Source organism: Pristiophorus japonicus, chromosome 10 (assembly GCF_044704955.1).
Source record: "Pristiophorus japonicus isolate sPriJap1 chromosome 10, sPriJap1.hap1, whole genome shotgun sequence".
Taxonomy (NCBI): domain Eukaryota; kingdom Metazoa; phylum Chordata; class Chondrichthyes; family Pristiophoridae; genus Pristiophorus; species Pristiophorus japonicus.
In genome coordinates this window covers 80,517,601-80,532,289 of record NC_091986.1, presented here as the reverse complement: position 1 = coordinate 80,532,289, position 14,689 = coordinate 80,517,601, and the positions used below count along the sequence as shown (strand labels likewise).

Genomic DNA, 14,689 nt, shown 5'->3' with positions numbered 1-14,689 from the left:
CAGTGGGTGGCTCTGCTGCACAGGAAGCCAGGAAAAAGAGTGGGAGACCTATAGTGATAGGGGATTCAATTGTAAGGGGAATATATAGACATTTCTGCGGCCGCAACAGAGACTCCAGGATGGTATGTTGCCTCCCTGGTGCAAGGGTCAAGGATGTCTCGGAGTGGGTGCAGGGAATTCTGAAAAGGGAGGGTGAACAGCCAGTTGGCGAGGTGCATATAGGTACCAAAGATATAGGTAAAAAATGGGATGAGGTCATACAAGACAAATTTAGGGAGCTAGGAGCTAAATTAAAAAGTAGGACCTCAAAAGTAGTAATCTCAGGATTGCTACCAGTGCCACGTGCTAATCAGAGTAGGAATCGCAGGATAGCTCAGATGAATACGTGGCTTGAAGAGTGGTGCACAAGGGAGGGATTCAAATTCCTGGGACATGGGAACCGGTTCTGAGGGAGGTGGGAACAGTACAAACCAGAAGGTCTGCACCTGGGCAGGACCGGAACTAATGTCCTAGGGGGGGGGTGTTTGCTTGTGCTGTTGAGGAGGAGTTAAACTAATATGGCAGGGGGATGGGAACCTATGCAGGGAGACAGGGGGAAGTAGAATGGGGGCAGAAGCAAAAGATAGAAAGAAGAAAAGTAAAAGTGGAGGGCAGAGAAACCTAAGGCATAAAGCAAAAAGGGCCACATTACAGCAAAATTCTAAAGAGGCAAAGTGTGTTAGAAAGACAAGCCTGAAGGCTCTGTGCCTCAATGTGAGGAGTATTCGGAATGAGGTGGACGAATTAACTGCGCAGATAGCATTTAATGGATATGATGTAATTGACATCACGGAGACGTGGCTCCAGGGTGACCAAGGCTGAGAACTCAACATCCAGGGGTATTTAACATTAAAGAAGGATAGACAGAAAGGAAAAGGAGGCAGGGTGGCATTGCTGGTTAAAGAGGAAATTAATGCAATTGTAAGGAAGGACATTAGCTTGGATGATGTGGAATCCGAATGGGTGGAGCTACGGAATAACAAGGGGCAGAAAACGCTAGTGGGAGTTGTGTACAGACCACCAAATAGTAGTAGTAAGGTTGGGGACAGCATCAAACAAGAAATTAGGGATGCATGCAATAAAGATACAGCAGTTATCATGGGTGACTTTAATCTACATATTGATTGGGCTAACCAAACTGGTAACAATGCGGTGGCGGAGGATTTCCTGGTGCATATAAGGGATGGTTTTCTCGACCAATATGTCGAGGAACCAACTAGGGAGCTGGCCATCCTAGACTGGGTGATGTGTAATGAGAAAGGACTAATTAGCAATCTTGTTGTGCGAGGCCCCTTGGGGAAGAGTGACCATAACATGGTAGAATTCTTTATTAAGATGGAGAATGACATAGTTAATTCAGAAACTAGGGTCCTGAACTTAAAGCAAGGTAACTTCGATGGTTTGAGGTGTGAATTGGCTAGAATAGAATGGCAAATGATACTTAAAGGGTTGACGTTGGATAGGCAATGGCAAACATTTCAAGATCACATGGATGAACTTCAGCAATTGTACATCCCTGTCTGGAGTAAAAAGAAAACGGGGAAGGTGGCTCAACCGTGGCTAACAAGGGAAATTAAGGATAGTGTTAAATCCAAGGAAGAGGCATATAAATTGGCCAGAAAAAGCAACAAACCTGAAGACTGGGAAAAATTTAGAATTCAGCAGAGGAGGACAAAGGGTTCAGTTAAGAGGGGGAAAATAGAGTACGAGAAGAAGCTTGCCGGGAACATAAAAACTGACTGCAAAAGCTTCTATAGATATGTGAAGAAAAAAAGATTAGTGAAGACAAATGTAGGTCCCTTGCAGTCAGATTCAGGTGAATTTATAATGGGGAACAAAGAAATGGCAGACCAATTGAACAAATACTTTGGTTCTGTCTTCACGAAGTAAGACACAAATAACCTTCCGGAAGTACTAGAGGACCGAGGGTCTAGTGAGAAGGAGGAACTGAAGGATATCCTTATTAGGCAGGAAATTGTGTTAGGGAAATTGATGGGATTGAAAGCCGATAAATCCCCGGGGCCTGATAGTCTGCATCCCAGAGTACTTAAGGAAGTGGCCCTGGAAATAGTGGATGCATTGGTGATCATTTTCCAACAGTCTATCGACTCTGGATCAGTTCCTGTGGACTGGAGGGTAGCTAATGTAATACCACTTTTTAAAAAGGGAGGGAGAGAGAAAGCGGGTAATTATAGATCGGTTAGCCTGACATCAGTAGTGGGGAAAATGTTGGAAGCAATTATTTAGGATGAAATAGCAGTGCATTTGGAAAGCAGTGACAGAATTGGTACAAGTCAGCATGGATTTGTGAAAGGGAAATCATACTTGACAAATCTTCTGACATTTTTTGAGGATGTAACTAATAGAGTGGACAAGGGAGAACCAGTGGATGTGGTGTATTTGGACTTTTAAAAGGCTTTTGACATGGTCCCACACAAGCGATTAGTGGGCAAAATCAAAGCACAATGGTTGTCAGATGTTGACTCTGGGATCTGCAAGTGATGCTCACACCCATAACACAATGGTGAAAATTGATAGCATTCTGCTGATTGACTTCACAGACTTTAACACAATGATCAAGACTCAGAATGTAGGTTTGGGCTTCCCCTAAAATGTCCTCTTTGGAAATTCACTGCCTGAAGAGATACAATTGTTACTTTTGATGCTCCGAACACAGATGATGATTTGATTGAACCAAGTCTCACATAGGGTCAATCAAGTGGACAGCAGAATATGATTCCAATGCTGACACACTTGAAGGAAAGTTATCTTCACCATCATCTCCCAAAATCATGAGATAAATCAGTGGTTAAATAAACTTCTGAACCAGAGGAGCTGTAGACTCATTTCAAAATGGTTGAGTGGTATTGATTACAACTTCTCTGGTTTGACACTACAGACCGTTAGCACTCAGATATAGTGAAGTTTCAGTCTACAAAACATATTAAATCTCGTTTTCCTTTTCATCTATCCTTTGTTGTACCACTACATCTGTCAAATTTCTGCAGTTTCATCTCATGTTTTGGACTCTTCAACCTTACTCGTTGTGAGTGCCTTGTGCACCATAATATGCCTGCCTCCCAAGACCAGAGATCAACCAGGCCTTTTTTTTCAAATTTCATTAAAAAATCATAGAAAAAACATTTTACCAGAATTACCAGGTTTGTCTATTTTCCTTCTTCACAACATTAAGCAATTCAATTGGTGTACGTCCTGTCCACAATTGGAGGCCCCTCGGGCAGCTTCCTTCAAAGATTTGAAGATCAGTATCTTCAGATACACCTACAGTTAAGACAGACACATATATTTCTCCCTTCAAGCGTCGTTAGTTGATAGTGATGTCCCTGAGATAGGTCGTAGCTCTTAGGCTTACCAACTTGGTGGTAGCCATCACTCATTGTTTAAGGCTTTACTTTACTTCCATCACCGATTAAAGTCTGTTCTGCTCCACCATATTCAATGGAATTCAGAACCTCTACTCAAATCGATTTCAAGAAACAACAACATTTATATCGCACCTTTAACATAATAAAAAACAAAATTTGACACCGAGCCATATAAGGAGATGTTAGGGCAGGTGACCAAAAGCGTGCTCAAAGAGGTAGGTTTCAAGGAGCGTCTTAAAGGAGGACAGTGAAGAAGAAAGGCGGAGAGGCTTAGGGAGGGAATTCCAGAGCTTAGGACCTCGGCAGCTGAATGGTGGAGCGATTAAAATCAGGGATCTTCAAAAAGCCAGAATAGGCGGAGCGCAGAGATCTCGGGGGATTATAGGGCTGGAGAAGATTACATAGAAATATAGAAACATAGAAAATAGGTGCAGGAGTAGGCCATTCGGCCCTTCGAGCCTGCACCACCATTCAACAAGATCATGGCTGATCATTCCCTCAGTACCCCTTTCCTGCTTTCTCTCTATACCCTTTGATCCCCTTGGCCGTAAGGGCTAGATCTAATTCCCTCTTGAATATATCCAATGAACTGGCATCAGCAACTCTCTGCAGCAGGGAATTCCACAGGTTATAAAACTCTCTGAATGAAGAAGTTTCTCCTCATCACAGTCCTAAATGGCCTAGCCCTTATCCTAAGACTGTGTCCCCTGGTTCTGGACTTCCCCAACATCGGGAACATTCTACCCGCATCTAACCTGTCCCATCCCGTCAGAATCTTAGATGTTTCTATGAGATCCCCTCTCATCCTTCTAAACTCCAATGTATAAAGGCCCAGTTGATCCGGTCTCTCCTCATATGCCAGTCCTGCCATCCCGGGAATCAGTCTGGTGAACCTTCGCTGCACTCCCTCAATAGCAAGAACGTCCTTCCTCAGATTAAGAGACAAAAACTGAACACAATGTTCCAGGTGAAACCTCACCAAGGCCCTGTACAACTGCAGTAAGACCTCCCTGCTCCTATACTCAAATCGATTTCAAGAAACAACAACATTTATATCGCACCTTTAACATAATAAAAAACAAAATTTGACACCGAGCCATATAAGGAGATGTTAGGGCAGGTGACATACCATTTGCCTTCTTCACCGCCTGCTGCACCTGTATGCCAACTTTCAATGACTGATGAACCATGACACCCAGGTCTCGTTGCACCTACCCTTTTACTAATCTGCCGCCATTCAGATAATATTCTGCCTATGCGTTTTTGCCCCCAAAGTGGATAACCTCACATTTATCCACATTATACTGCATCTGCCATGCGTTTGCCCACTCACCTAACCTGTCCAAGTCACCCTGCAGCCTCCTAGCATCCCCCTCACAGCTCACACCGCCACCCAGTTTAGTGTCATCTGCAAACTTGGAGATATCACACTCAATTCCTTCATCCAAATCATTGATGTATATTGTAAAGAGCTGGGGTCCCAGCACTGAGCCCTGCGGCACTCAACTAGTCACTGCGTGCCATTCTGAAAAGGACCCGTTTATCCCGACTCTCTGCTTCCTGTCTGCCAACCAGTTCACTATCCACGTCAGTATATTATCCCCAATACCATATACTTTGATTAGGAAATCAAAGGTGGAGAGTATAAAAACTGGTTACCAGCTGGTCTTGTGTTTTTCTCTCAGAATATAACAATATGGCATAAAATACACCATTCTCATTGCAAACGTTATATCATCAGTTCATACAGTGGGTGAAATTTTCAACACTCCCATCACATTTGGTGCATGTTGAGAACAGTAGGAATTTAAACTACCGGCGCCAGAATATTCTTTACTGAAGGTTACTAGCGCCTCAATGGTGAATTTATCGTATGCTGATGTACAGATCAAAAGAAGAATGCTGAAAGTCCAGCTTAATGGAAATCACGAGTGCGTGGAATAATGAAACTGTCCAAAACATGGACCAGAATTAGTAAGATTCCTCTGATCACAGAATATCTCAATGTTTGGAGTGAAGAGAACACTGCAAGGATCACAAAATAAACAAAGGAGAATGAATGAATAATTTCAGAGGCTCACTAAGTTGAGGAGAAATAGACTGGATAGCAAAATAAAGAGAACACTGAAGTGTGCCTTTAATACCCGGGTCACCCATTTAAAACGGCGATGAGGAGAAATTTCTTCTCTCAATTGTTCGTGAATCTATGGAATTCTCTGCCCCAGAGAGCTGTGAAGGCTGGGTCATTGAATATATTTAAGGAGGAGACAGACAGATTTTTGAACGATAAGAGAGTTAAGGGTTATGGGGAATGAGCACAGAAGTGGAGTTGAGGCCATGATCATATCAGCCATGATCTTATTGGATGGCGGAGCAGGCTCGTGGGGCCAAATGGCCTACTCCTGCTCCTATTTCTTATGTTCTTATGTCTTCTGTTTTTATGTCCTGAACTTGTCCAATTGTAGGTTTTGCGATAGGACATAATATCCCTTCTCAAAAACTGCAACATAATTAATGAGCTGAAAATGATCCCCAGTGAATCATCATCATCATGAGGTGCAGTGGTTATCTATGGGAGTGGTCTTGTCAGAATCAACTGTACGTTTATTAACTAAATCTGTCAGACCAAACCTAACATTCATCCAGAATGTTACTATCAGTTTTAATTAAAGTATTTGTAGGTGAAAATATATGCTAGCATCTTAGGGGAGGGAGAGGGGAATGCAGAATTATAACCAAAGACATCGCCGCTGTTACAATAACTCACAACTTAGAAGTTGTATTTTATAGTATGTCCTTATTATAAAGAAAACTATAAAAATCATATCAATATGAATTTTTTTTAAATTCGTTCCTGGGGTGTGGATATCGCTGGCAAAGCCAGCCTTTATTGCCCATCCCTAATTGCCATTGAGAAGGTGGTGGTGTGCCGCCCTCTTGAATCACTGCAGTCCGAGTGCTTAAAGAGCTCCCACAGTGTTGTTACGAAGGGAGTTCAAGGATTTGACTCAGGGACAACGAAGGAACGGTGATATATTTCCAGGTCAGGATGATGTGTAACTTGAGGAGGAGAACTTGGAGGTGATGGTGTTCCCATGCCCCTGCTGCCCTTGTCCTTCTAGGTGGTAGAGGTCGCGGGTTTGGGAGGTGCTGCCAAAGAAGCCTTGGTGAATTGCTGCAGTGCATCTTGTAGATGGTACACACTGCAGCCATGGTGCGCCGGTGGTGGAGGGAGTGAACGTTTAAGGTGGTGGGCGGGGTGCTAATCAAGTGGGCTGCTTTGTCCTGGATGGTGTCGAGCTTCTTGAGTGTTGTTGGAGCTGCACTCATCCAGGCAAGTGGAGAGTATTCCATCACACTCCTGACTTATGCCTTGTAGATGGTTGAAAGGTTTTTGGAGTAAGGAGGTGAGACCCTCGTCGCAGAATACCCAGCCTCTGAACTGCTCTTATCGCCACAATATTTATGTAGCTGGTCCAGTTAAGCTTCTGGTCAATGGTGACCCCAAGGATGTTGATGGTGGGGGATTCGGCGATGGCAATACTGTTGAATATCAAGGGGCAGTGGTTAGACTCTCGCTTGTTGGAGAAAGTAATTGCCTGGCACTTGTGTGGAGCAGATGTTACTTCCCACATATCAGCCCAAACCTGGATGTCCTCCAGGTCTTGTTGCATGTGGGCATGGATTACTTCATTATCTGAGGAGTTGCGAATGGAACTGAACACTGTGTAATCATCAGCGAACATCCCCACTTCTGACTTTATGATGGAGGGAAAGTCATTGATGAAGCAGCTGAAGATGGTTGGGCCTAGGACACTGCCCTGAGGAAATCCTGCAGCGATGTCCTGGGGCTGAGATGATTGACCTCCAACACCCACAACCATCTTCCTTTGTGCTAGGTATGAGTCCACCAGTGGAGAGTTTTCCCGATTCCCATTGATTTCAATTTTACGAGGGCTCTTTGATGCCACACTCAGTCAAATGCTGCCTTGATGTCAAGGGAATCACTCTCAGCTCACCTGTGGAATTCAGCTCTTTAGTCCATGTTTCGACCAAGGCAGTAATTAGGTCTGGAGCCGAGTGGTCTGAGCATTGGTGAGAAGGTTGTTGGTGAGTAAGAGCCACTTGATAGCACTGTCGACGACACCTTCCATCACTTTGCTGATGATTGAGAGTTGACTGATGGGGCAGTAATTGGCCAGATTGGATTTGTCCTGCTTTTTGTGGACAGGACATACTTGGGCAGTTTTCCATATTGTTGGGTAGATTCCAGTGTTGTAACTGTACTGCAACAGCTTAGCTAGAGGTGCGGCTAGCTCTGGAGCACAAGTCTTCAGCACGACAGCCGGGATGTTGTCGGGACCCATAGCCTTTGCTGTATGCAACGCACTCAGCCGTTTCTTGATATCACGTGGACTAAATTGAATTGGCTGAAGACTAGCTTCTGTGATGGTGAGGATCTCAGGAGGAGGCCGATATGGATCATCCACTCGGCACATCTGACTGAAGATGGTTGCAAACACTTAAGCCTTGTCTTTTGCACTTGTGCTTGACTCCGCCATCACTGAGGATGGGGATTTTCATGGGGGCTCTTCCCCCAGTTGTTTAATTGTCCGCCACCATTCAGGACTGGATGTGGCAGGGCTGCATAGCTTTGATCTGATCTGTTGATTGTGGGATCGCTTTGCTCTGTCTATAGCATACTGCTTCCGCTGATTAGTATGCAAGTAGTTCTGTGTTACAGCTTCTCCAGGTTGACACCTCATTTTTAGGTTATTATGGTAGTTTATAAATTATTGTGTTGTCCTTCAAGCGCTTGCAATATATTTTTAGTGTTGATGGTATGAGATTTTACAATATACTTAATACTCATTCATTAGTAAACTAAGAGAAAAACAAAAAGTTGATCCTTTGTGACAACTCTAACCTTTTGATCCCATTCCAATAAACATCCTTAATATGATTATGAATTCTCTAGATTCTTTTGTCATTTTAATTAGACCTTTTTAGCTTTTAACCATAGGAGTATGTAAATAATCTCCAAAGCTACCACTGAATCCTAATAACGGACAGTGATGTTTGTGCATAAATATATAATACAGGTTGTGTTATTATATTTGAAATACCTTTTTGAGAAAAACTTGGGATGAAAACAAATTCTGATAGTTGTTATCTTTGCTTAAATTTTATTTACGAGATTGCCAAATAAATTGCCAACAGCTGACAATTGTACTTCTGGATATTCGAGTACAAGACCTTTAAACATGCCTGCATGCCTGTCTGAGCAATACAAGGTGCCCTTTTCACAAGATGTTCTATCAAATCCCTTTTCAGAGATGCCTAAAGGAAAACACTCAGAAATCTCTCATCAATCAATTAGATTAGAGAATTTTTCTTGAAGAAGTGTCTTAAAAAGAGGTGGAATTTTACTCTTTCTGAACAATAGATGTACACTTGTGTAAGCGCAAACGAATGATATCTGCGATAATTTCAGCATGAGACTGTCTCTGAAGTACAGCAGGTTTGTAGGAATTTGGTGATGATTTCATACTTCACATCCACAAGTGAACCCATGCATATCCACTCTTGTGCCAACATCGCCATCATGTGGTAACATTGGTGTAATTCCAGATATTTCTGGAAAAGCCATTTTAAGAGGTAAATACAACCAAGCTCCACACTGGATGAGTGCTCTGCTATCAGGTTGTCTGAGAGTGGGCAGAGTTGCCTTTGGCTCCATCCTGGCATTTGTGAATTATTACCAGTCCTGATTGGATACTTATCGGCAACTAGAACTCAGGCTCCCCTCAGTTTGAGATGATCCCAATCTTAGCTGAGCTGAAAGACCTATCATTAACTGCATTTGTCCAGCTATGTGATGTTGCTAATGCCAGACATTGCACAGCACAGCTGGTTTTGTAAAAAAGTTAAGAAATGTTCCTGTTTGCATGGCAATATTTGTTACATTTAAAGGAGTAGGATTTGAAAAAAATTTCAAGAAGCTTTTGAAATGCACGCAATAAATAAAAACCATTTGGTTGTAAAAAGGTTCCATATTTTTAAATGATTCCATAATTATTTGCAGTAAATAAAAACGGGATTAGTAAAACAGAAGGTTACTGCTCTGGGAATACAGAATCTTCCATCTGTTAAACAGAAAATTAAGTCACTATTTTCAACAATATGCTTGAATTGTTTGGGACAGTGACACAGGAGCTCCCTTTAGCATTCTATGAAGGCAAAATTCCCAGCGGGAGGTGGTAACAGACTCGGGCTTGGACTTCCTGCGCCCAAAATTGCAGTTATCGCCCCTCACAGGAAGTGGAGCGCAATCGCGCGTGCTCCACTTCCTGTTGGGGCGGGTTCTGGGACGCTACTCAAGTGCATCCATCAGAGCTACATGGCTGCTCAGTGTTGTGCTGATGCATTTTAATGGCCCTTCGGTTAAAGGGGAGGGCCGCTGCGCACTCTGCTGAGCTTCTGATGGCCTCCACTGGGCCACCAGGGCACCCAAACGGAATGCCGGGCTGAACAATGGTGGTCAGACCACACCTAAGAAATAAAGAACGGGCCGACCAGTAAGTCGGCTGGAAAAACAAATGATGACGAACAACGCTCCCGACCTCCCCTTTAATTTCTGGCCTGCAAGCAGATGTCGGTCCTGTTCGCGACCCACTAGGCTGGCGCTGACACAGCTCACTGTAGCCTCGCTGGCCAATTTCCATTGCAGGGTGGAAAGGGGTTGGGCACGGCACAAAGGGATAGCCACACACGGCGATTACATCATTGCATGGTGGCCTGGGTCACTACTGGCAGGGTGCAATGCTACTGTGGCAGCCCCTTTGCTAACTCCCACGCAATTTTGTGGGAGCCAGTAGCGCACCCCGCCCTCCCTTCCAGGGCAAAAACAGTTTTGCGCCCCGTAAGCGCCCTCGAAAACACCAACGGGAGTCGCAAAACAGGGCAATTTCGACCCCTATGTGTCAATAATGTAACAGATGGTTGATGACTACATCATTATTTTTCAATCGTTGATAAACAATATGCAATGCATTATCTACTGTTCTCTTATTTAAGGAAGATGAAATCATGCCTGCAAAGTTTGAGGAAGAATCTCTGATCTGGGTGGCCGCAGACCAACCGATCAAAGACCATGCCTTCTTGAGCCCTAAGATTTTGGAACTGTGTGGTAACCTCCCTATTTACTGGCTTCGTCCAACATATACAAAAGGTAACCCGTGATGACTGTGAAGCAACAACTATTTTTGCTACAGTCTAGTTATAAAAGCTCCATAGGAATAGCTTTAGATGAGACAAATTGTTTTTTGTGGAACCTATAAGTATGCCTTCTCAGAAGAACCAAAAATCAATTGACGTTTCAAACAATCTACAGATGTGAAATGTAATTTTGAACTTTATGTTTTCACCTTGTAGCGATTTGTGTGACTCTGCACTCAAAACACAGGCTCACTCAACTGAAGCATGGACTGGGCACACAGGTCCGCAGGTCTTATTTTCCTGCGATTAAAATTAATGCATTAAAAAGTAAATTAATAAATAAAATAAAATTAATTGTCAGATCACTTGAATGTGTGTACTTCTGCTTCTTTATCGATCTGCCATTTTGTAGGTGGGCAGCATAAGCAGATTACATCATTCTGCATATTTTGTAACAACAGTTATTAAGTGATTAGTCGTACACTTCCTGCTTCGTTGGTTGTGGGCAGAGGACGAGGTTGGGCAAATTATGGTGGATGCGCCTAAGGTGCTCTAAATTCCATGATATTTCTCCAATCCATGCTCCCTTCAAGTGAGGCCAAGTACCAGTGAGTGAGCCCTCGCAAAACTTACTCTCATATCTATCTATATAATAATGTGATTTGTGTTTGTAGACTTATATCTGAGCTTTCTGGATGCTTCACTCTTCCGTTTATCTTAGAACCATAGCACCATACATCATAGAAGGAGCCGTTCGGACCATCATGCCTGTGCCAGCTCTTTGAAAGAACTATGCAATTAGTCCCACTCTCCCGCTCTTTCCCCATAAAGTTACTATTGAATCTGCTTCCGCCACCCTTTCAGGCAGTGCATTCCAGATCCTAACAACTCGCTGCTAAAATAAATCTAATTTCCCCTGCTCTCCCCAAAATTATGAACGGTTTTGATGAGAGTAGATAAGGAGAAACTGTTTCCACTCACAGGAGGGTCAGTAACCAGAGGACACAGATTTAAAATAATTGGCAAAAGAACCAGAGGAGAGATGAGGAGAATATTTTTTATGCAGAGAGTTGTTATGAACTAAAATGCACTGCCTGAAAGGGTGGTGGAAGCAGATTCAGTAGTACCTTTCAAAAGGGAATTGAATATATACTTGAAAAGGAAAAAATTGCAGGGCTATGGGTAAAGAGCAGAGATTTGGACTAATTGGCTAGCTCTTTCAAAGAGCACAGTAGGCTGAATGGTCGCCTTCTGTGCTATGAAATTCCATGATTATTTGAGATTGCCAATTTATTCTCAGTTTGGTGGTATTTTAAAGCTGTAGAGCCAAGCCTTCTATGAATTGAAATGAAAATGTTCAAATTTATTACAAGTTAATGGAGCCAATGGAGACAGAATACTTTTGTCCCATCACTGTCAGCTGAATTCAATCCAGGCCCTGAAAATGGATAACATTATTTTTAACATTTAAAATAAAATCTGGCTTGAAGCTGGCCAATTTGCAATGTTATTACTATTGTGTTCACAGAAGGTCAAAGGAAGAAACGAGCAGTAGACCGAGAGAGACCTCTGATACCTGATCCTTACTACTATGAGTTTGATTTTAACACTGGTGAGGTGGATGAATATGGTCAGATTGTCGGAGCGCCTGCTGAGATTGCCATCGATACAACTGATGTCCAAGCTCAGGACGCAACACCAGAACAAAGAGCAAATGACACCGTTCCAGAAGAAGAAGGGGTTCCATCTACTTTCAATGCAGAAAACCCCTATCATGTAAGTATTGAATCATTTTGCAGGCATTCAAAATTATTTAACTAAGGTTGTACATAGCAGTTAATCAAATAATAGAGCCTAGCCAAGCAAGGGCATCTATACCAAGTAACTGACTTAAAATTTCAAAGAATACATAAATAAACTTCTTCGTATGTGCATAGTTGTACCTTAATCACCATTTTTGAGTATTCAAAAGTAAAATTATTGCTAACACTTATGAGAATCCTGAATTGCATCAAAAGATTTTTCATATTTGCCAGAGGTTCTGTAAACTTGCTACCCTGACCTGGCATCCTATGTTTTCAGCTGACTAAGACATATATGTCCCTGCACAAAAACCTTGTCTAAATTTAAGGATTTGATAATTTTGTATTACCCAGTCGGAATCCATTGGAAATGTGGATGTCTTTGCTGGTCTCTAGTTTTAGCAGTTTCACATGGATTCACGTGCCTTCTACCAAGTACACAAGAAGACTGTTCAGCCAATCAAGGAATCCAAATCAGAATCTTGAACACTTGATTTGGAAATCTGTAAAACCCAACTCAGAATTTGTTTTCAGTCAACACTATCCAAATCCCGACAAACATAAGGGTTTGATATATTTTGATTATCGACATATTGTTGGCCAATTACAGTTGTTTAATTATGAGTAACAACACTGCATCAATTTGGCTTGTATTCCCTTGCGTATAGGAAATTGAGGGTGATTTGATTGAGGTATTTAATATATTAAAAGGGTTGGATATATACAGAGAAGCTAATTCCACTGGTGGGAGATTCAAGAACAAGAGTACATCATCTTAAAATTAGAGCCAGGCCGTTCAGAGGTGAAATCTGGAAGCACTTTTTCGCACAACAGTAGAAATCTGCAACTCTCTTCCCCAACAGGCTGTGGATTATGGGACAATTGAAGCTTTCGAGACTGAGATAGATAGGTTTGGTATCAAGGGATATGGAGCCAAGGTGGGAAAATGGAGTTGAGGTACAGATCAGCCGTGACCTAATTGAATGGTGGAGCTGGTTCAAGGGGCTAAATGGCCAACTCCTGTTCTTCATCATCATAGGCAATCCCTCGAAATCGAGGAAGACTTGCTTCCACTCTAAAAGTGAGTTCTCAGGTGGCTGTACAGTCCAATATAGGAATTACAGTCTCCTATCACAGGTGGGATAGACAGTGGTTGGAGAGTGTGGAGAGTCTGATTTGCCACATGCTCCTTCCGCTGCCTGCGCTTGCTTTCTGCACGCTCTCAGCGGCGAGACTCAAGGTGCTTAGCGCCCTCCCGGATGTCCTTCCTCCACTTAGGGCGGTCTTTAGCCAGGGACTCCCAGGTGTTGGTGGGGATGTTGCACTTTATCAAAGAAGCTTTGATGGTGTCCTTGAAACGTTTCCTCTGCCCACCTATGGATCGCCTGCCGTGTAGCAGTTCCGAGTAGAGCACTTGCTTTGGGAGTCTTGTGTCGGGTATGCGGACAATGTGGCCCACCCAAAGGACCTGGTCGAGTTTGGTCAGTGCTTCGATGCTGGGGATGTTGGCCTGATGTCTCCGTAAGATCCTGCAAATCCCTTGGGATGATAGACGCACTCCTGTTCTTAATGCTCCTATATCCCCTTTAAATCACACAATCCTCAGAGCCCGCTTACAGTTTCAAACAGGAACATGTTCTCTCCAGTATACTCACAATATAATTGTGACTTGGACTTGGACCTGACTATACAGGGCAACATTTCTAAGTTTGCAGATGACATAAAACTAGTAAACAGTGAGGAGGTCATACAGACATGGCAGATGAAATTTAACACAGTGAATTGATTCATTTTGGTAGGAAGAATGAGGAGAGGGAATTTAAACTAAATGGTCAAATGTAAAGTGAGTGCAGGAACCGAGAAACATAGAAACATAAAAATCTACAGCGCAGAAGGAGGCCATTTTGGCCCATCGTGTCCGCGTCGGCTGACAAAGAGCCACAAGGCCCTGGGTCAGCAGCCCTGAAGGTTACATTTTTCACCTATGAACAATGAACAATGGTGGCAAAGTAAAGAGCACCCAGCCCAGCCAGTCCGCCCCACATAACTGCAACACCCCTTGCACCGAAACATTCCACACTCCACCCCAACCGGAGCCATGTGATTTCCTGGGAGAGGCAAAAACCGGATAAAAACCCAAGCCAATTGGGGAAAAATAAAATCTGGGACAATTCCTCTCTGACCTATCCAGGTAATCGAAACTAGTCCAGGAGATCACCTTGGCCGTAATCGATTCTCTGCAGT

The 14,689-nt window shown here is 43.1% G+C and overlaps 1 protein-coding gene across 1 annotated transcript in view; it reads left to right on the top strand.

Annotated features, from left to right (window-relative positions):
• The window catches only part of cnmd (chondromodulin), a 79,634-nt gene that overhangs the window by 45,154 nt on the left and 19,791 nt on the right, over positions 1-14,689 (top strand). The window contains exons 5-6 of the mRNA XM_070891875.1: positions 10,503-10,656; positions 12,172-12,419. Of these exons, the coding sequence (XP_070747976.1) occupies positions 10,503-10,656; positions 12,172-12,419 (402 nt within the window). The remainder of the gene's footprint in view (positions 1-10,502; positions 10,657-12,171; positions 12,420-14,689) is intronic.